The sequence below is a fragment of the Elgaria multicarinata genome, chromosome 3, assembly GCF_023053635.1.
Source record: "Elgaria multicarinata webbii isolate HBS135686 ecotype San Diego chromosome 3, rElgMul1.1.pri, whole genome shotgun sequence".
Lineage (NCBI taxonomy): Eukaryota > Metazoa > Chordata > Lepidosauria > Squamata > Anguidae > Elgaria > Elgaria multicarinata.
The window spans coordinates 106,499,006-106,519,479 of NC_086173.1; the positions used below are offsets into that span (position 1 = coordinate 106,499,006).

A 20,474-nucleotide genomic window follows, 5' to 3' on the forward strand; every position below is an offset into this window, starting at 1 on the left:
CCCCTCCTTATTGTTCTATTATGGTTTTATTAGAATGTAAGCCTATGCGGCAGGGTCTCGCTATTTATTGTTTTACTCTGTACAGCACCATGTACATTGATGGTGCTATATAAATAAATAAATAAATAATAATAATAATAATAATAATAATAATAATAATAATAGCTGGGATTCTATCCTCCATTGGGTGGACAGTTATCTGAGGCACTCGACTTCCATAAAAGGGATTTTAAATTACTACATTTCTTTTCGAAGCGTAATGTTATCTCAACCTAAGTGGTGGTATAGGATTCTAGTTAAAGCCCGCACTTCCAACTCTGCCTGTTTTTGCCTGTTGCACTAGTAATGACTTGTCAGCCTAGCAGGTGGGCTGGCATAGTGCAATACTGGGACAAGAGTGATGCTAGCCCATCACCAAGCTGATGGGTGTTTGGGCTGAGTTGCAGGGTGATTAAGGTTCAGTCCCAACCCCCACCTTACAGGCATATCAGGAATACAGTTGCACTGTGAGCAGCATGCCATATGGATACTAGGCTTTGGACTACCCTTAAAATTATATACACATAGAATACTTTCCCAGAGAAATTGTTTATACTCTTGCTACTGTCTTTTGAATCTTTTCTGTTAAGATACTCGATTCAGAGTGTGTATTGCAGCTCTTGAAGAAGGAATATTCAGTTTAATTCATTTTGAGATAAAGCCTTAAATAATGGGCTGCTTACAATCTAATTTGAAGATCTTGCCTATCAAGTGGGAAATGTTCTCTGAACTTATAAATACATATATTATCCGGGAGTTAATGGAGATCCTTAGAAACTTGCAAGACAGAACATTATCAGATACGTCCAGGACAAAACGTTATGTATTTAAAATGTTTGTTCTTGTTTTACAGCCGGTGCTGGAGCTCCTGCAATTCAGCCACCTTATAATCCAGCATATATGGATCCCCCAAAGCCTTCATATTAAATGGACTGACTGCTGTGTGTCTATGCAGAAACCTCTTCAAACTGAACCTGTTTTGATGTGTACATTCTTAAAATAGTTCTATGATACATTGTGGGTGGGGAGTTGCGGGGGATGGACCTGAACACAATGAGGTTTTTTTGTTTTTTGTTTTTTGGAAGAAGAAAAAATCAGGTAGCACAAGAAAAGCGGATCCTACGTGGATTTGTTTTCTTATATCTCAAGCAAATAAAATGATTGAAAGTTCTAAAAAAGAAAAAAGATGTAAAGGCAAGAAATATGTAGAGTGGAAATCATTGATACTTTATACAACATTGTGAGGTGTAGGAGAAGCGAGAGGCTGTGATGAGACATACAATAAGCATCTCCTGCCGTAACTTAGCCAGTAATTATAAGTGTTTAGAAACCAAGAGGTATACTTCAATAAAACTGTCAGAAAGTGAGGTGTGTCTTAAGGGAAATAATCTTAGAATGCTGTTCGGTCTTTAGCAAGAAATAGTGTAAGTTATCTCTGTATCTGTCCATTGTGAGCAGCCACATCGTTATTCGCTTCACTGTAATCTTTTCCAATTTTAATTTCCGTCATGGGCATACACAGTGTACCAAAGGCAGAGCACTTCAGCTGCCACTGCATGAGAGCTGTTCAATGAGATCATTAATAACCCAAACAACAGAGGCCGGCAACAAACTGTTACAGTGTATTGAATACTTTTAGTAGAAGAGTGAGATATAAGTCATGGTCGTCATTATATTCTCATGTCCAAATTAGGGGTATTCCTGTTCAAGGTGCCAGCCAGCTAGCCATGTCCTCTTCCAGGACGGTATAAGATTTAAGGAACTCAAGCAAGCAGTTCACTGCTCCAAACCAAAGTTAACATTCCATGAGTACTGAGTATGCTCAGTGGGGGTTTTGTAGGCTTGCTCCCTTAAGGACTTTTCTTTTAAGGTTTTATCGTTTTACTTCTGCAAACTTTGGGATTCTGTTAAACGTAATGATATCTCCCTCTTGTTTCTCACCAGCTCTGATTTGTCTACAATCTTGTCAGCACTCACCATCCGAGTTTGCTGTTATAAGGAGTTATTTGATCTTGCAATGACAATGCTGTACAATGTCTGGCTTTTTTCTGCCATTTGAGAATAATCCATTTTTATTTTTATTTTTTGTCTGAAAAGTATTTGCTCAATCCTTTCTTTCCTATTGGCTTGGATCTTGGAGCAAGTAAGCACAACAGATAGTTGGAATATTGTCCTTGAATATATATTTAAAATCCACTTACTGTTCTGTAATTTAATACTAAGTGGAAAAAGTTGAAGTGGAAGAGGTCCCCCCCCCCATTTAAGTGTTCCAATACAAAAACTTAAAAATAATCTCTCTGTGTTAAATGAGCATTATATTCTTGTATTCAAAACCATAATTTGGAATTTTGGCTGATTGAAAAATAGAAGAATAAAACTTGCCTCATGCAATTAAGGAAATTGATTACAGTGCTTGTGGGAGAACATTTTATTCATATATACAGTTTAGTGACCACTGTTACAGAATTGGTTACAGAAGCGCTTTTAGCACTGTAAACTGTATATGCCCCCCCCCCAAATATTCCTTGATGTATAAATTGGGACTTCAAAAGCAAACTGGAAACTGTACATGCATTGGAAATTATTGCTGTCTGGTGAAACACTTTGAAAACATCTGGTTTAAAATGGTTGAGATGTACCATTCTGTTACCTCTCTGTGTGCTGCATCATCTTAATTTTAAACAGTTTTAACAGTGCAGTCCTATATATGACTTCTCAGAAGTAAGTCATATTGAGTTCATTGGGGCTTACTCCCAGGTAAGTGTGTGTAAGACATTGTATCTTAAAAAGAGTAATAGCAGTTCATTTTCAACTCTTGACATCACACGTTATAGATGTCCATGTCTGACTGTGTTTGTCCTTTTATACGTCTCAATATTATTTCACAAAAATCTTAGCCATCATCTGTATTTAAAATACAGCATTTAGGGAATATCATTACCTGAGGAAATCTAGTGTTGTCCTCTTCATTTCTAATATTAATACGCACAGTCTCCTAAATTGTATTTAGGATGCACAAAGTAAGGCAGGAAAAGTATGCTGAACAAAAACCTTACACTAAAACACATTATTTCAGGAATATATTAGGTGTGAACAAAAAAAGAGAGATTGAACTAAAGAATAATAGGTATCCGTCATATGTGGCACAAATAATTACGTCATAGTGCTAGTCCAACGTGAGGATTTATTTCATTTATTAAATTCCTATACCTCCCCATAGCTGATGTTCTCTGGGCGGTTCACAAAAATTAAAAGCCATTAGAATACATTACACAAGTACAAAAAAAAGCATTTGCATAAAAACATAGACAACACACAGAGAGACAACATATATCTAAAAAAATGATATTTTAAACAATCAGCCTAAGACAGTCCAAGATGTAATTAAAATTCATTATATGCTGCCAAACACCTGGGAGAAGAGGGCAGTTTTTACCGGGCATCAAAAAGATGGTAGTTTTGCCTCCAGGCAGGCCTCATCTGGGAGATCATTCCATAATTGGGAGGCACCACCGAGAAAGCCCTCTCTATTGTTGCCGCCCTCTGAGCCTCCCCTGGACAAGGCACCTGGAGAAGAACCTTGGGTGCTGAGCATAGTGTACAGGTTGGTTCATGCCAGGAGAGGCACTTCATCAGGTATTGTGGTCCTGAGCCATATACAAAGGGTTTACAAATTCAGTACTGTAGTTCGAGTACCAGGAACATCACAAACCACTATCAGGTTTTTTTTTATATGAAAGAAAACCATGCAAAGAAGGCAACTGGTCTATTTTTGGACCTGTACTTTTTCATAGCAGATTGTTTCTATGTAGTTACAAGATTGTAGGGTTTTTTATATATATATATGAGTAAGCAATTCTTTCAGAAAAGTTACTGTAACCTTCGTGCCTTCTTAAGAGTTGTTATTTCTCTTGCATTTTCCAACTCACGAAGTTACTTGTATAATGGATAAGGCTGCAATCCACACTTACCTGAGAACTTAGTGGAGATTACTTCTAAGTAGATGTGTTTAGGATTGTACTGTAATGCTTTTCATGTAGGCATAGACCTCTCTGTCTTCATAAAGATGCTGTACTACATCTTAATTTATGATACACATTTTACTAATGTTTCTGATCATTATTAGTATGAAATACATTTCCCTCACACTCAGTTTTATTATGAATGGGAAAACAACCCATGACAGATGTGATATTTCTTTTGGACATAGAAAAGGGTTGGTTTGTTGGTAGATTTCCATGTGTTATTTCAAGCTTGTCTTTTTTTCTCTTAATGTATAGGTAGAAATCAAACTGCTAGGAAAGTTTCCCCCTGCCTTCTTCATGAAAGGCATATTTCAGCCAGTCTTGGATTGTGCCAACGCCCTGTGCATATTTCCATATAAAGTTACTGCTTCTCATCTACTTTCAGCATTATGCCATGGCTCTCAGACTATAGTTGGTATCTTTAAAGCTTGTCTGCTTACTTTATCCCCAGTACTAGGCAGAGGGGTTTTATTATTTATGATTGCGCCTATTAAGAGTATACATCATAAGTAATTCCAAATTTCATTGTGACCCATGAAACCCCAGTTCATATAGTCATATGATTTTATGTTGACATGACATTAATATACAATAAGAACATAATTTGTCTGACAGTATTTGCTTATGTATAGAAAGTATTTCTTTGTTGGTAAGCCTGCTGTAACACTCAAGTACTGTTGAAATAAATAGCACTTGTGTGTTAGGATATAGAGGAAGGATTCTAGCCAATGAGAGATTTTTAATGTGTGTGGTATATATGTCAATTTCATTACTACTTTTTTTTACTGAAGAAGAAAGGAAATAGAATGTAAGCTTTAAATTGTAAATTTTCTGTATTTACTTTTGTATTGTGAACTTTGAAAGTGCCTTTTTCAGACTTTTCTAACTGCATTCATATAGTCAGTGTGCTATATCAATGTACCATGCAATTTTTGTTGATATTCTGTGTTTGGTTTTTAATCCTGCTTTGTATGTTGTTGTTCATAGTAAACAAGACACATTCAAAAGTATTGACATGTTTTTAGCTCTTTGTAATAAAACATCCTGTTCAACATGAACCCTCATTTTACATCAACAATTGAGCTATGCAAAAATTAGAGGGGTATTCACATTCCTGTATACAAAAGACAGTGGTTCTGACCCAAAGAAAGTCCCACTTAAGAAAGTTAACTGACCTGAAGAATATGCCTAGAATGGCGTTGGAGAGAGAGAGAGAATTTCCCAGGTGCCTGAACAAAATGTTTATTCTGCCCAACACATTTCAAGATAGAAGATGCATTTCAACATGCTTTCTGATATAAATAAATAATAATAATAAAAAAAACCGAGGAAAGAAACTTCTTCCAAAACATGTTATTCAGAACAAGACATTTCATTCGGGCACCTGAGAAATGCTGTTCTGTTTTGTTATATATTAGTATCATCTCTTGCTGTTTTTTTTTAAATGTTAAAAACAGACACAAAAAGATCCTTCTGGAAGGCTCTGCTTCCTTCCTTTCCAAATAATCTATTTATAGCTGCCTCACAATACTTTGGATGCAATTATGTTACGTTATATGGCTCTTCAGAATGGTTCTGTTTTCATGCAAACAGAGGTTGTGCAGAACTGGCTAAAGCTATTGGCAGATTAGGATTGCTCAGGGAATGACTTTTTGCTTTGCATGTGCCTTGGATTTCACTGGTTTAGAGTGGAAGAACAATGCTCTGTACCTTAAGGTGCACCTTGAATGCAGTGGGTGTCGCCAAAGAAGCCTGCTTTGAAATGAAAGGACAGAATTGAAAAGAGAATTTTAGAAAGAGTTTGGGTTAAATGTCTTTGCTGGGGGGGGGAAGCATCATCACATAGGGGTAAACCATGTTTCCTTACCGTCGCTTCTCTGCCCGTGCTGCTGTCCCTCATTACTTCCTATTTTGAAAGAGGAAGCAAACAATGTGCATATGGGCCATTTTGATTGCACTGCTGCTTCTGCACCTGGTAGGAGATAGTGGCAAGTTCCGTCTCAAAAATAATTTTGATTTACCGGGGTCTTTTGTTGTTGTTGTTGTTGTTGCGTGAAGATGGCTAGAAGGGCTGGGAGGCATACAGGACGCAGATGATGCCATGAAAAGGACCCGTGAAATAGAGCCCAATAACAATTTAGTTTCCTGGTCTTAAAATCTCTTTGCCCAATGCTGGGCCTCAAGGCGGCCTTACAAAGTTTAAAATATACATGGGGGGAGGGGGGAAACAAAACCATAAACATTTAAAATACACAACAAAATTATAAGACAATAACATAGATGGCGGGCCAGATTATTCTCCAAAGGCCTGCTTGAACAAAAAAGTTTTAGCCTGCTTCTGAAAGCCCATCAAGGGAGCCAGCCTAGCTTCCCCGGGAAGAGAGTTCCAGAGCACCGGAGCAGCCACCGAGAAGGCGCTCTCCCATGTTCCCACCAAACGTGCCTGTGAAGAAGGTGGGACTGAAAGAAGGGCTTCTCCAGAAGATCTCAAAGCACGGGCAGGCTCATAAGGGAGAATACGTTCTTTCAAATAACCTGGACTCGAACCATATAGGGCTAGTATCCACATGGAGCTCCTCCATTGTAATACTGCCATACACCAGAGAAACCCAAAATGCAACAATGTTGGAACCTCCAAACTATGTCCTTAGTAAGGAAACTTCTGCCCAGGCCAGTCTCTGTACACAATTTATTTCTGCATAAAGTGTCTGAAGAAAACCTGAACTGGTGGGGTAGGAAGAATGGGAACCTACAAGCTCTTACAAGATGCTTTGTGTTCACCAGATCCCAGATGCTGGAAAAGATCATGAGTGAGCCAGTCAAGGCAGTTTACAATATATCATAGAATTCAATAACAAAACTGTCAACTTGTCTCTTGCTAATGGGGCAGCTGAGGTAATGTGATAAAGCCTCTCTCTGCTGTTGCTACTGCCGTTCTCCTTAGGGGAAATATTCCTTCTCCAGGAAGTGCGTAATCAGGCAGTAACAGATTAAACAATCTACAAGTCATAAATATGACATAAGATTATTTAACAAACTGGAGTATTCCATAGATGCATCTCTCTCTCTCTCTCTCTCTCTCTTTCTTTTGTGAACCGCCCAGAGAGCTTCGGCTATTGGGCAGTATAAAAATGTAATAAATAAATAATAAATAAATAAATGAATCTCGCTCTCTCATGACTTAATATGGTCTAACTCCCAGAAATAGATTAGTAAAGTGCCTTTTCCACACAGGAGTGTTAACTATATCATGTAACAGACTCATTATGGAAAACTATTAACAAGTGCCATAAGCACTTTTCCCCACAGTCCTGCTTAAACCTATCAGTCAGAACCCCATAGCTCCTTCCCCTAATTCATAACTAGGAAACTCAGAATCACTGATGCAATATAGTCAAAGCTACAAAACAAATATGTGCAAAAATAAATGTTTAACAGGAGTTGTCCACTGTGGCCCAGTTTGTGACTGCTCTACGCCCCTGGCATAGAGCAGGAGTGTCGTATCTCTTTCAGTCTGAGGGCCGAATTCAATTTCAGAGAAATCTCCAGGGGGGCACATGCCAGTGGTAGGAGGGGCTGAAAGAAAAAGGGGTGGGGCCAAATACCAGCATGCTTTAAGATAAAAGGCCTTACTGTCCATAGAGACAGTAAGGCCTTGGGAGAATTAGGGTGATGATGTGTGAATCACCAAAAGAGAAAATGTATCACCAAAAAATAATACAAAAGAGGGTATTCCTGTAGGCAGAGATGAGGGGAGAGCAGGGCCATCCCACCATCCCTGCTAAAAAACACACCAAACTTTTCCTCTTCCCTCCCTATTCCTTTTTCCTTGTGTGTCATGGTGTGGTTTGTTGTTGTTTTTTACATTGTAAGCCTGTCAGCAGAGGACTGTCTTGTTCAATTCATTATACTGTAAACTACTCTGAGAGCCTTTTTGCTGAGGAGCAGCATAAAAATACTTCAATAAAGAAAAGAGGACATATCTGCAAATAATTATAATTTAAATAGAAATATAGTACATCTGACTGTAGTGTGTTAGACTATGTGACCAGGTGTCCTGTGTGTCGTGCTCAGTCTGCTGTCCAGATGCTGTTGCTGGGCAGCTCCAAGGCCCAGCTCTGCCTTCTGATGTTTCTTTCTCTTTAAACTGGACTTAGATTAGACAACCCTTCAAGTAGAAGGACACCTTCAAAATGGAGGACTGTCCTCTGACAGCCCTTCAAAAGAGGATACATGGCCACCATTTCTGGCAAATAGCACTCAGAGAAATTGACACATCCCAGTAAATGGGTCAGAGGCATTACTAAACTATTTTATTGAAATTAGCTGTCCATTTCTGTCATATGCAAACAAGGGGGATAGACATTTCAAGCTACCAGCGACCCAGGAGTCATTTTGGAGTGATGTGCTCTCTTAGATGTTTCTGTGTGGATAAGGGAGGGGAGGTGTTGATGTACTTTAAATGAGCAAAGCTTAATTTATTGAGAACAAACCTAAGTCTAGAAATGACACACCGTACCCTTTTGCTGTGTTTGTTACACTTCGTTTATTTATTTATAATGTTTAAGTCACCTTTAAGGATAGAACCCTTAACTTTCCACCATATTTTACCTGGGTCCTCATACTCTCTTATGTTTTATAGCTGTTGTAACCATAATTACAGCGAGTACTGACACATGTGCCATTTCCTTGGGAGCCTGGGATACCATCAGATTACCGGGCAGGAATACATCAAGGATATGATTCCCTGCCAATGCAACTGTATCCTGGAATGTGGGTAGCGCTCCACCCAGTACGATAAGATATTTAATTCCCTCTAGTATCTTTTCTCGTGAAGTTTCTGCTGCTTCACAAATGCCATTGTACTCTGATTCCTTATACCTCTTACATATTTTTATTGTTACATTTTATATTCTACCTTTCTACATTTGTATGCAGCATGGCTTATAAAAACAAAACAACAATCACAACAGACCCATAGCCAGACAAAAAGTTCTGAGGGAGGGAGGCTGCCAAAAAAAGTAGGGGGGGGCAGTTCATGTAGTCTGCAAGCCTTTAAAAGTCAAAATTGTAAACAGTGTTTTAATTATTTGTAAAAAGAAAATTTTAAAAATGGGGGGGGCAGAGAAAATTTAGGGGGTGAGCAGGCCTCCTCTTGCCTCCCCCACTACAGTCCCAAATCACAACTCTTAAAATACCATTAGAACAAAAATATACAACATAGCTAAAACCAGACAAACCAAATGTTTTAAAATGAGGGTTGATATAGGAAAACAGAAACATGACTTTGCAACTCTGACTTGCTATGTAAAAAATCCAATGTATAATCTAAGAATATTCAGGACTTCTGAACGCAATCCATGTGATTATTAGTAACCCAAGGGAAAAAAGCAACATATTTTTAATTTCATCGGGCATGTCAGAAGAACTATTGTTGGGTGGGCTGGACTCAATACCTGCTGGTTCAACCTCAACAGGAAAGAGTGAGCAACTTGTTGCTACCCTTCGCCGTGGCTGCCTCTGTAAGTAACTAGGATGTACTGGTTGAATGTTCTCAGGTGTTCTGGAAAAGGAAGTATAACTCTCTGTTTCCTTGTACATGGCCTTCATGGTATTAAAAGGCCTTGCATTTGAATCCATCCAGCACAGAAGTTCTCTGGCACGTTGCTGAAAGATGCTTATTAGTGTAATGACATCTTCTTCTGCACTGTGACTGTTCAGAGGATATACTTTATAGAATTTAAAATATAAGTCACGAAGGCCGTATTTTTTCTTGCTGCCAAATGGGTTAGGTTGATAAATAAACTGGTGAAGCTGGTTGTTCTCATTGTCCAGAGCTTTCATGGCTTTAATAGTATCCGCGCAATAGATTTCATCAAGGGCTGGAAAACCTAATGTATCCAGTTCAGCTTTCAGTAGAGGAAAATCGTAACTACAGCCGTTGTGTGCTACCAAACAGATTGGTGGGTGCTGCCGATTGAAAAAAGCCGTAATCATGTGCAAAACATGTATGTTAAAGCTTTGCTTCTTGTTCCTATCAAACACTTCATTAGTCAATCCTGTAATGGAACTTGCTATTGGGGTGAATGGCTTGTCTGGATTAACACAGACACAGAGCTTATCTACTAAACGAGGGAAAAGAGGAACTGGTTTAGGAAAAGATTGGCTGAATTGAGGATTCTCTAACGCATGTCGAGTCACAGCAAACAGGCAGACTTCTGCGATTTTAGGTCGTGAGGGCGGTAAACCTGTTGCTTCAAGATCCATAAAAACAAATGTCTCAATTGGTCTGGGGGGAGGCTCAGCGGCATACATTTTGAGGCCTAAGGGAAAGTACACAAAAATTAAAGAAAGACACAGGATTGACAATGCAATAGATAGGCCTTATCACATTTCATTTCCATGTTTACTCCTTATTTCAATCAAAATAGGTTCTCAAAATGGCAAAAATCTTTAAAAAAAGCACAAACTTATGTCAACTTTAAATTGGTTTATAGGTAGCACTAAGAAATACGAAAACTATCATTTTTGGCAAATTGATATGTTTTCCCTAGCATTTTCACAGTGCATGTAGCCAAGCAACAAAAACAAAGCCTTGTGGTGGTACTTTCAATATTTAACACATTGCCAGATACTTCGGTACTTTAAAATATCACACAGAAACAGGGCAAGCTGACTCAGAAATAGTTTACATGTTAACTATGGGCTGTGGAGCCTTTGCCTTTCTTGCAGCCATATCGCACCGTTGTCTCATATTCAGCTTGCGATCTACAACAATTTCAAGATCCTTCTCGTTTGTAGTATTGCTGAGCCAAGAATCCCCCATCCTTTAACTGTGCATTTGGTTTCTATTTCCTAAATGTAGAACTTGGCATTTATCCCTATTAAATTTCATTCTGTTGTTTTCAGCCCAGCACTCCAGCCTATCAAGATCACGTTGAAGTTTGTTTCTGTCTTCCAGGGTATTAGCTATCCCACCCAATTTTGTGTCATCTGCAAATTTGATCAGCGTTGCCTGCACCTCCTCGTCCAAATCATTAATAAAAATGTTGAAGAGCACTGGGCCCAGGACTGAGCCCTGTGGTACCCCACTCGTTGCCTCTCTCCAGTTTGAGAAGGTTCCATTGATAAGTACTCTTTGAGTCCAATTCTGTAGCCAACTGTGAATCCACCTAATAGTTGTTCCATCTAGCCCACTTTTAGCTAGTTTGTTAATCAGAATATCATGGGGCACTTTGTCAAAAGCTTTGCTGAAGTCAAGATATATGACGTCCACAGCATTCCCACAGTCCACAAGGGAGGTTACCCGTTCAGAAAATGAGATCAAATTAGTCTGACAGGATTCGTTCCTGACAAATCCATGTTGGCTTCTAGTAATCACTGTATTGATTTCAAGGTGTTTACAGATTGACTTCTTTATAATCTGCTCCAGAATTTTCCCAGGGATGGATGTCAGACTGACTGGTCTGTAGTTCCCAGGTTCCTCCTTTTTGCCCTTTTTGAAGATAGGGACGTTAGCCCTCCTCCAGTCATCTGGCACCTCACCCGTCTTCCATGATTTTGCAAAGATAATAGACAGTTCTGATCTGCCCCTCACCCAGCAGCCTGATGGATTGAGAGGAAGAGGGGGAGGGAGAAGGGGTGGTCCTGCCCACTTTGGTCCTACCCACCATCAGCATCTGGGCCTGAGGAAGTGCAGCCTTTGACAGAAAAAGTTTCCTTACCCCTGTGCTACACAGCAGAAAGGAAAGAAATGTAATGACTGACAGCACACTCCTATGCATGTCTACTCTGAAGTAAGTCCCTTTGACTTCAATGGGGCTCCTCTCAGGTAAGTGAGTATCTGGATTTTAGCTTGAAGGCTGCTGTTTTCTTATGTAATGGAGAAAAGAACCATGTACATCTCTCTTCCAAGAGCTAATGGAGCAGAAATCTTTTTGAAGGGCTGCCTGTCTCCACATGAACTCTTGCCCGGATCCAGCCATGCTGGATCAGACCAAGAGTTAATCTAGTCCAGCATTCTGTTCACACAATGACCAAACAGCTGTCGACCAGGGACCCACAAGTAGGACATGAGTGCAACAGCACCCTCCCACCCATGTACCTCAGCAACTGGTGTACATAGACATAATGCCTCTGATACTGTAGGTAGCACATAGGCATCAGGACTAGTATCAAAGTAAAGGTGCATAGTAACCCCCCAAAGGCCAGACAAGTTATTTTGGAAAGTATCACAAGCATCTCTCCCCATTCCCTGGCACTAAAAATAAAGTCACAAATAAGATAACTGTTTGCAGCTCTTTCATAGCACCCATAATCCGCTGCCTGAGTGCTGCTACAATGGCTGGGTCATTACATCCTCTGATGGGATGGCTTCATAGAAAGGCACTGCCCACAGTGTAACAATATGAAGGGACTACTGGGTTCATCCTAAATAGGTTGTGCTTCCTAAGGGGAACCAAAAAGTAGTTAATGGCCACACCCACTGCTGGCTTGGGGAGAGAGAGGCCTGAGAGCTCTGTAGAAAAGCCTTTGTTTAAACAAACCTCTTGTTTATAGAGCAGAGTGTCTGATTCTATAAGGCGCAATCCACCAACTTTGAAACACACAGGGCCCAGGACAAGTATGCCTAAACGTGACTTTTGTCATCCCAGTCCCACCATGGGTAGGCAGGGCTTTACCGCACCGATATAGAGGTCTACGGCAGAGGTGGGCAACTTATGCACCTTCGTATTTGCTGTTTCGCCTACAAATCTCATCAGCCCTAGCCGGGACAGCCAATGGTGAGGAACCTTGGGAATCGTAAGCCGAAGCAGCTGGAGGGCCACCAATGCCAAGCTCTGAGCTACAGGCTTATCTTCTTTTTCCCATTAAACCCCCCTCGCTTTCCTCAAACCCAACGACGAGTTTTGGTCTTGACGCGCGCGAGAAGTTTGCATTATCCCACCCACAATGATAAAGAGTATCTCGGCAGCCGGGCAACCAAAGGGAGGGACCGAGGGAGGAGGCCCTAGAGCCGAACCGAAGAGGCGCCGGCCTTTCCCAAGCTCCTCCCCATCGACTGCAACGCGCCCGCCTCCTTCGCTGCGTGTCGGGGCGCTCACTTGAGCAGCCAAGGACAAGCCCGGGCGGGTTCGTCAGCCCGTCTGTCGCCGGTCGAGGCGAAGGTGGCTGCCGGTGGCGGCCCTCCCTAGCAACGAGCTGCTCCGAAATGGGCAGTGTAAGGCGAGCTGTTGCGGGAGGTGGAAGCGCATTCCGCCTTCTCCTCCTCGCATTGACATCAAGGAGGGAAATGTCCTGGCGGCAGAGTCTGTCGTACCTTTCATTCACCCACCTTTTCCTTTGAATTCAAGAACAGCGGCGAGACCGTGCGCTTCCGTCGCTTGCAAGCATTCGGCTCCTGCCTTTTAGGATACTTACTGGAGCAAAATGATGAATTGCAGAGTGCAGCTTTCCAGAGGAAGTTTCTCTTCTGTCCAGCGTTTGAAAGCGACCCGAGTTCCGTATGAAATCGGAAACGAAGTTCCGCCCCTGCTTCACCTCATTTCATGGGCGGTATGGGAGGTTGGCTAACTTGGAGCCCAGCTCTTCTGAGCTGCTCCAATTGCCATCATTGATTGCAGAACTGTTTATGGGTAAGATTTAAAACAAGACCATTTTTTTCTGGAAACTCCATCGACTCATAACTGCAGGCAGCATCTCATTTTTACCAACAGTATTATTTATAAGCTGCATGTGTCCAGGCAGAATCCAGTATGGTGTGTAAAAAATCATGTTGTTTCAGCTGGTGTGTGTGTATACACACACACCCCAATACCTTTCACTAAGCTGGCCTCTTGAAGTACAAGCTTTCGAGTTACATAGAAATCTACAAGTGGAAGGCAGCTGGGTAGTGTTCAACTTCACTGCAAATAAAGTTGATGGAAAATAAAAACTAAAAATTGTATCCACATAACTAATCAGACATGCACACAATATATAATTGTAGAACTAGCCCAAACTATAAAAAGAAACCACCCTCAAACAAGGGAATATTTCTTTCTTTGCCAATTCTTAGGGAACATGTTTTTTCATACATGAAACTAGCGTAGGATATAGGAAAGACACAAGATAGGTTTAATTGGGATGTATAATATGTAATCTACACTGCCCTTACATTTACATGACATAAAAAAGCAAAGACTGCTGTGTTCATCTATGGGGGGGAAATCCAACACCCAGATATAGGCACTATTATTTGGCCCAATCAAAACTTCCACCAAAATATGCAAGCTTTCAAGTTCTCCAGAACTCTTCATCAAGCTAAGATGGTACAAAACATAAAGGGTGGAGAAACAGAAAACTTGGCCTTTCCAAAAATTTGAGTTATACCATGTGAGTTTTATTTGTCGTCCCCATCTGCTTTTTGGTAGAAGTATCAAACCTGGTAGGAAATGTGCTAGGAAATGGAGGTAATTCAATTAAGAATTCACTGAACTCTTATTTTCCCAGCTTGTTGAAGACTTGTTGTTGCAATCTAGACACGTCACCTTTCTTGCAACAGCAATCTGCTAAAATTAAGCATTTTTGGCCCACAGATTTCATAGAAAGAAAAAGCATATATATGTAGATATTTCTCTGTATCAGCCTTCCCCAACCTGGCACCCTCCAGATGTTTTGGACTAGAACTCCCATCAGCCCAAGCTAGGAAGGCCCATTGTCATGAATGATGGGAGGTGCACTCCAAAACATCCAGAGGGCACCACAGTGGGAACAGCTCTGTACTGAAGCCATGAGTTATGTGCTCATATCTGGCTGTAGCATACTTCTGTTTAGGCGCTCTCAAGTTTTAGAACTATTGCTGGGGAAATTAGAAGTAACACAGACACCACGACAGCAAAACAAGCGCCTCTTAGTTACAAAGTTATAATCCTGTAAAATGGGTTTTGCAAGCAAAATATTTTAAACACCAATAAAATTGACTTCAGGACAAGAAACTTACACATAGCTGTAATTAAAATACAGATGTAAGATCCTGTTTACCCCTAGACAATTCTTACATGAAATGCCTTGCTGGTCCTTCAATGCTGATCAAAAACAATATAGGTTCGATCTTGAAACATTATACATTTAACAAGAAAATGTGTGTGTGTGTGTGTGTGTGTCTAAAAAAAGGCAGAAATCTGAGTAAAGAGGTTTGTAGGAAGGAGGTTCAGGCATGTTGGGGCATAGTACTTCTAGCAAAATGGTGTATGCATTAAGAGGCATAAGGTGGATTACTGCAAAACCAAGATGCAACTTTCCATTTCTGGAGAGAGGCATAGTAACTAAGTCACTGGAGAGGAATGAGCAGCAGCAGTTTTTAAACATGAGAATGTCACTTATAAAACTGAACTCCACTCTCTCAGCTATTGCTTTTAAAATAGCAGCTTCCAATAAAGGCACATAGAGGGGGAGGCATCAATGTTAAGACCAAAAAGCCTTGTGCTGTGCACAGACTCCCTCACAAGCTTCCCTGGCAAGGCTCCAAAGATTCATAAAATACAGGTTACCATGGCTGAAGAAAATGCTCCATGGAATCGAGATCATATCGACTCAACTGATGTGACCTCTTTCTTGCTAACAGACCTCTTATCTGTCACACCTTTTTACTGCCGAAATAGTTTACAGAGAAAATTATGGGACAAAATCCAGTATTACATGAACAGACTTCAGTTCATGCAAGAGGAGCTTCTCTTCCCCTCCCCCCTCAACCCTTTGGGACATATTTAGGGAACATAAAAGGGGGCTGCATGTGGAGGGAAAAATTGCAGCGTCTGTTCCCTGGACTCAATATCACCACTGGATACAATCCATTATGGCAAGTTTTCATTTCATCCCACTTTTGGAAAACATTACTTGTTTCATTTTTACAGCTGAGATCCCACCTCCGCCACTACAATATCTGATGCATAAAAGACCAAGTCTCACGCAAAATCGAAATCACCATGCTAAAATTAAAAAGGAATTGTCACCTCCCAAAAATGGCAGGCAGAACAACACAGGGAAGTAAGTTGTACCTGAAACCAGTTGCTTCAGCCTCAGATTCATGAGTTGTTACTTTCATAAAATACAACATTCTGCAAGACTGTTGTGGCTACTAGCCCTGATGGTTGTGTGCTATCTCCAGTATTCGAGGCAGTCCTGCTTTGTTGTTCCCTGGGTCGGCCGCTGGTCAGCTGATGTGAACAGAATGCTGGACTAGATGGACCCTTGGTCTGATCCAGCATGGCTCTTCTTATGTTCTTATGTCCGGGTACGTGAATCTTCCATGTGGCATAAGATCTCTAGTCTCTTCTTAAAGTAGTTCTAAACATGAAACACCCTCAGGGCCCTCTATTGCCTTTTTGTACATACATTAACAGCACAATCTTACACTTGTCTACTCAGGAGTAAGTTCCAGTGACTTCAATGGGACTTACTCCCAGTTACACCATGAAATTAATCATATTTCTCAAACAAAAATATTCTTCTGAAAATGGGTCAGTAAATTAAGTATCTAGAACAACTTTGTTCTTAAAAAAAACAGTCTTGATCTCTATTAAATCATTAAAACATTATAAATGTGCAAAAATATCAAGTTAAACAAGTTCCCACAATATTTAGTAATCTAATGAGAGTAAGATTCCAGATACTGTGCAAAGTGGTCCTTCACAAAATTATGGAAACAATGATTTTTGGATATTATTTTTAATACCACATTCTTCAGATAGCAGTGTTTTATTATCCTACATTAGGCTGGAAATTTATTCAGTAAAATAGTAAAAAACCAACCAATATACTGCTTCCACTGTGATCATTTCTGGACAATTTCATATTTTAAATGGTAAACTTAAAAAATGGCATTTCATTAAATTTGAAAATTAGCCTTTTCTGGAAAGTAAATAGATATATTATTGAGCCAAAATTAGCTGCATTCCATTTCCTGATCATCAACTTCTGGCTCCAAAGGATACAGTTCATCCAATGCAAGTTCTGAAATAGAGTACATACCTTTTGTGAGTGCAAGACATTTTGAGGAAATAACACATTTATTCAAAATGATTTTAACATGGACAATCTAGAGTCAAAGCCCTGTTTATCTATGAAACCCACTAAGTGGTGTTTGAAAATTTACTTTACTTTATAGGGAGACTGTGATAATGTAAAACTTTGTATGCTAAAAAGTGCTCTGGAAATGGTAATATTCAAAAATACATTTTATAAATAAGAAGCAGCATGCCCCATTGACTGAGTAACATCACTTTATTTAGGCACTTAAAAAATAAACATTGATTTTTAGCTATAAGTTCTCTGTCTCCAAGTTCTCTATCTTAACATCTAATATAGAAGCAAGAAAAACCTCAAAACTTCCTAACGGACTGCACCGAAGAGCTGTTCTAAGGCAGCAGCAGATAAGAAAGTTTGTAGCTCAACAGTAGATTATATGCTTTGCATGCAAAAGATCCCGGATTCAATCCCCAACACCTCCAGGTAGGACTGGGAGAAAATCCTGTCCAAAAACCTGGACACCTGCTGCCAGTTAGTGGACAGTATTAAGCTACATAGCCCAACGGTCTGACTTGGCATAAAACAACTTGCTGTGTTTATAATCCAGTGTTACATACAATCCATGCCCAACAAGACTCTATGGAGGGGGGGGAGGCACCTTTGTCAGCCGCAATGAAATTGGATGGAAACATTTCCTTGCAAGTAGACCCAACTCTGCACCGCTCACTAGGAACACTATTGGTATTGACAAGCCATGGCAAAGGGCATACATAGCTCACAAAGCCATCAGACTGGACTGCTGATTTAGGTAGGATTCTCTCACCACCAGCTATTTGAAAAAGAAAGCCCCGTGGGTTTTTTAAAATTACCATAGGACTAGGGCTTTTTTTAAGCTGCTACTGTGCCAGTGAAGAAAATAACAAGAAGGCAGTCTGTGCTCATTTAGGGAGAATTTAGAGGGAAAGCCCTAGCCCAGAAGCTTGCTTTGCAGTGGGCGAGTTGGACCAATGCTCTGAAAGCAGCTTCATACGCTCATCTATATAAGGCTATGAACTAGTAAAGTGGAATATAAAAATACCATAAAACATGGTCAAGATGTGTCAAACAATACAGCTGCGAATTGCAGAGGCAGTACTAGTACAGTACCTAGCAGACCGTGCATCTTGCTTGTACAGATCCTGCGTATTCTTATCTTTCTATCCTATTACTGCAGGAATGGAAAACGGCAGCACAATGTGTAGCGTGGTATTTAAACCATGGCATTATGATTCCAAGACACTAGCAAGGAAGGTAAATCCCCATTTTTGAGTGCAGGGTAGATCAGCATGAAACTAACAGAAAGGAAATGTACAATGATCAGTACTGAACTCAGTGAATATAAAGCTGGCAGGGTTAAAGCTGCAAGTTCATGCACGTTTAACTTGGGAGTAAGTCCCACTGAATTCAGTACTCAGATGTACTCCTGAGCAAACATATGACTGAGTTGCAAGTTACTTTCATGGTATCAATATTCTCTGAGAAACACACATTCCATGCAAGCAGCCTCACCTTCACAGGCTTTCAGATTTTGAACTTTTCTGAGGATTGCTCTGACCCCAGGCATGACATGATCATATTGATGAAGCACTTCCAGGCAATGTTCATGAAAGAGCTTGTCCTTTTGAGACAGACTGTGCAAGAGCAAAACACCGTCCCGTAAGAACTGAACAACTTGCTTTCCGTGCACCTCAAACAGGTTTCCTTCTACCTTTCTGACTGTCAGCCATTGCCTATGCAACATTATAATAAGAGCCTTCACCACCTGCAGAAGAAAAACATAATGCAATTCTCACACATATTGGAGGGGTTGACTTTTTCACTACTGTCATCTTGTAAAGGGTAGTGTTACAATACAGAAAATTAAAATTCTTATTAGAAGAAGGAATATTAAAGATATCACATGGTATAGTAGGAAAGTGTTCCTTGATAGTAAGGTTACACTGATAATGCATTATGGATGTATTAATTTTTCAGCTTTAATATTTTTAAAGCATTTGCTATGGTTCTAATTATGCATAATTAGGATCTTACCAACTTAGGGAGCAATCCCATGTCCCCTAGATAGTGTCTGGGGGGACACAGGATTTTTCAGATTTCTGGCTCTGACCTCAGAGACAGGGCTCTGAACTGGGAGCCAGGAAATTGCACCCCCCCCCTTCACCCTCCCAGCCAGGGCAGAGTGAACCGTGGCAACTGCCTCTCCATGTTCATAAAACTGAGCGCAGAGAGGGTAGAAAGGGGGGTCCCCGGGGGTGGGGAGGGGAGGAGAGCACAGAAACCGCTTTAGAAAATTTCCTATGCAACACGTGGCCTCTCCCCTCCCACTCTGAAGCTCCCCAGGTAGACACTCAAAATCAAGCGTCTAGCAACGACAGCAGGGCGGACATGGCACCGAGGAGAGGATCCCTTCTGTCCCCTATGCACCTTGCACTAGGTACTAATAAGTCCCTGAGTTTGGGGGACGATGAGTAAAACAGGATTGTGCCCTAAAGCACAAGGATCCTTTATTTTAGTGGCTTACCTCAGAGTTGCACTGGCAATCCGTTCCAACAAGTGAAACAGAGAGGTTACAACACTGCACACACTTGGTAAGGAAGCGAACAGTCTAAGATAAAACAGAAGACAGAAGATGTGGCATGTGGCAAGAAACAAAGCAAAACAAACAACACACACAAAAAACACCCTTAAAATGTCCCTAAAACTTGAAAATAAGACTTCAATCCTATGCATTTTTACCTGAAAGAAATCCATAATGAATACAGTAGGGCTTCCTTCTAAGTGAGTGACATGATTTGCAAGACACAGCAGTTTAAATAACCCACAATGAGGCACAGTGCATGATAGGAGTGTGGGGCCGTCGTTTTGAATATGCAACATTGCACCATGTCATGCGTATCCAGCCACCATGTTAAACAACCCTCGCACAACCTTTGATTAATTGAATAACCACAATGGCTGGGTTCTCACAACATAGTGCAACCCCCAATAGCCCCAATCAAAGGTTGCATATTCAAAAAGGCGGCCACACACAGCCAGCACGCACCGCAGCCCATTGCAGGTAAAATAACCCACAATGGTCCAGCCATGTCATGCAAAGCGAGCACAGGATCAGGCTTCAAATTCAATCTGAACGCACCCATACAAGAACAGTTAAATGATACTTCAACAGCTGTATTTGAATATACATGCTTTATTCCAGCAAAGTACACACAGCCAAGGCTGTATGATTGTACTGTTTAAAAAAGTGACAAACAGCTAAAATCCTGCCATGAGGTACAGTTCATATGGGGAGATGCTGGTTTATGTCAGAAATGATGATACTGATATGGACTATTTCTCAATACGGTTTTTAAAATATTTTAA

The 20,474-nt window shown here is 40.5% G+C and overlaps 3 protein-coding genes across 6 annotated transcripts in view; 1 reads left to right on the top strand and 2 right to left on the bottom strand.

Moving 5' to 3' along the window:
- SHISA5 (shisa family member 5) overlaps positions 1-5,074 on the top strand; it is a 37,799-nt gene extending 32,725 nt beyond the window's left edge. Inside the window, exon 6 of the mRNA XM_063121181.1 lies at positions 893-5,074. Within this exon, the coding sequence (XP_062977251.1) occupies positions 893-966 (74 nt within the window). The 3' untranslated portion in view covers positions 967-5,074. The remainder of the gene's footprint in view (positions 1-892) is intronic.
- A 3,607-nt stretch (positions 5,075-8,681) lies between these two features.
- TREX1 (three prime repair exonuclease 1) lies at positions 8,682-13,549 on the bottom strand. 2 transcript variants are annotated; one of them, XM_063123379.1, is made up of 2 exons: positions 13,485-13,549; positions 8,682-10,387 (listed from the first exon to the last, which is right to left on the bottom strand). In XM_063123379.1, the coding sequence occupies exon 2, from the start codon at positions 10,377-10,379 to the stop codon at positions 9,393-9,395; it is 987 nt and encodes a 328-aa protein (XP_062979449.1). In that variant the 5' UTR covers positions 10,380-10,387; positions 13,485-13,549; the 3' UTR covers positions 8,682-9,392. The 2 variants fall into 2 exon arrangements, with proteins under 2 accessions (XP_062979449.1, XP_062979450.1); XM_063123380.1 differs by lacking the exon at positions 13,485-13,549 and adding an exon at positions 13,399-13,467.
- Positions 13,550-16,914: 3,365 nt separating this feature from the next.
- Positions 16,915-20,474, bottom strand: part of ATRIP (ATR interacting protein) — a 30,081-nt gene continuing 26,521 nt past the window's right edge. For all 3 annotated transcript variants that reach the window (XM_063121186.1, XM_063121187.1, XM_063121185.1), the window contains exons 12-14: positions 19,633-19,716; positions 18,621-18,873; positions 16,915-17,057 (exon numbers count right to left, since the gene is read on the bottom strand). In XM_063121186.1, the coding sequence (XP_062977256.1) occupies positions 16,990-17,057; positions 18,621-18,873; positions 19,633-19,716 (405 nt within the window). In that variant the 3' untranslated portion in view covers positions 16,915-16,989. The remainder of the gene's footprint in view (positions 17,058-18,620; positions 18,874-19,632; positions 19,717-20,474) is intronic.

Bases quoted from the DNA above. Each gene is read 5' to 3' on its own strand.
- TREX1 (XM_063123379.1), bottom strand. From the start codon at position 10,379: ATGTATGCCGCTGAGCCTCCCCCCAGACCAATTGAGACATTTGTTTTT.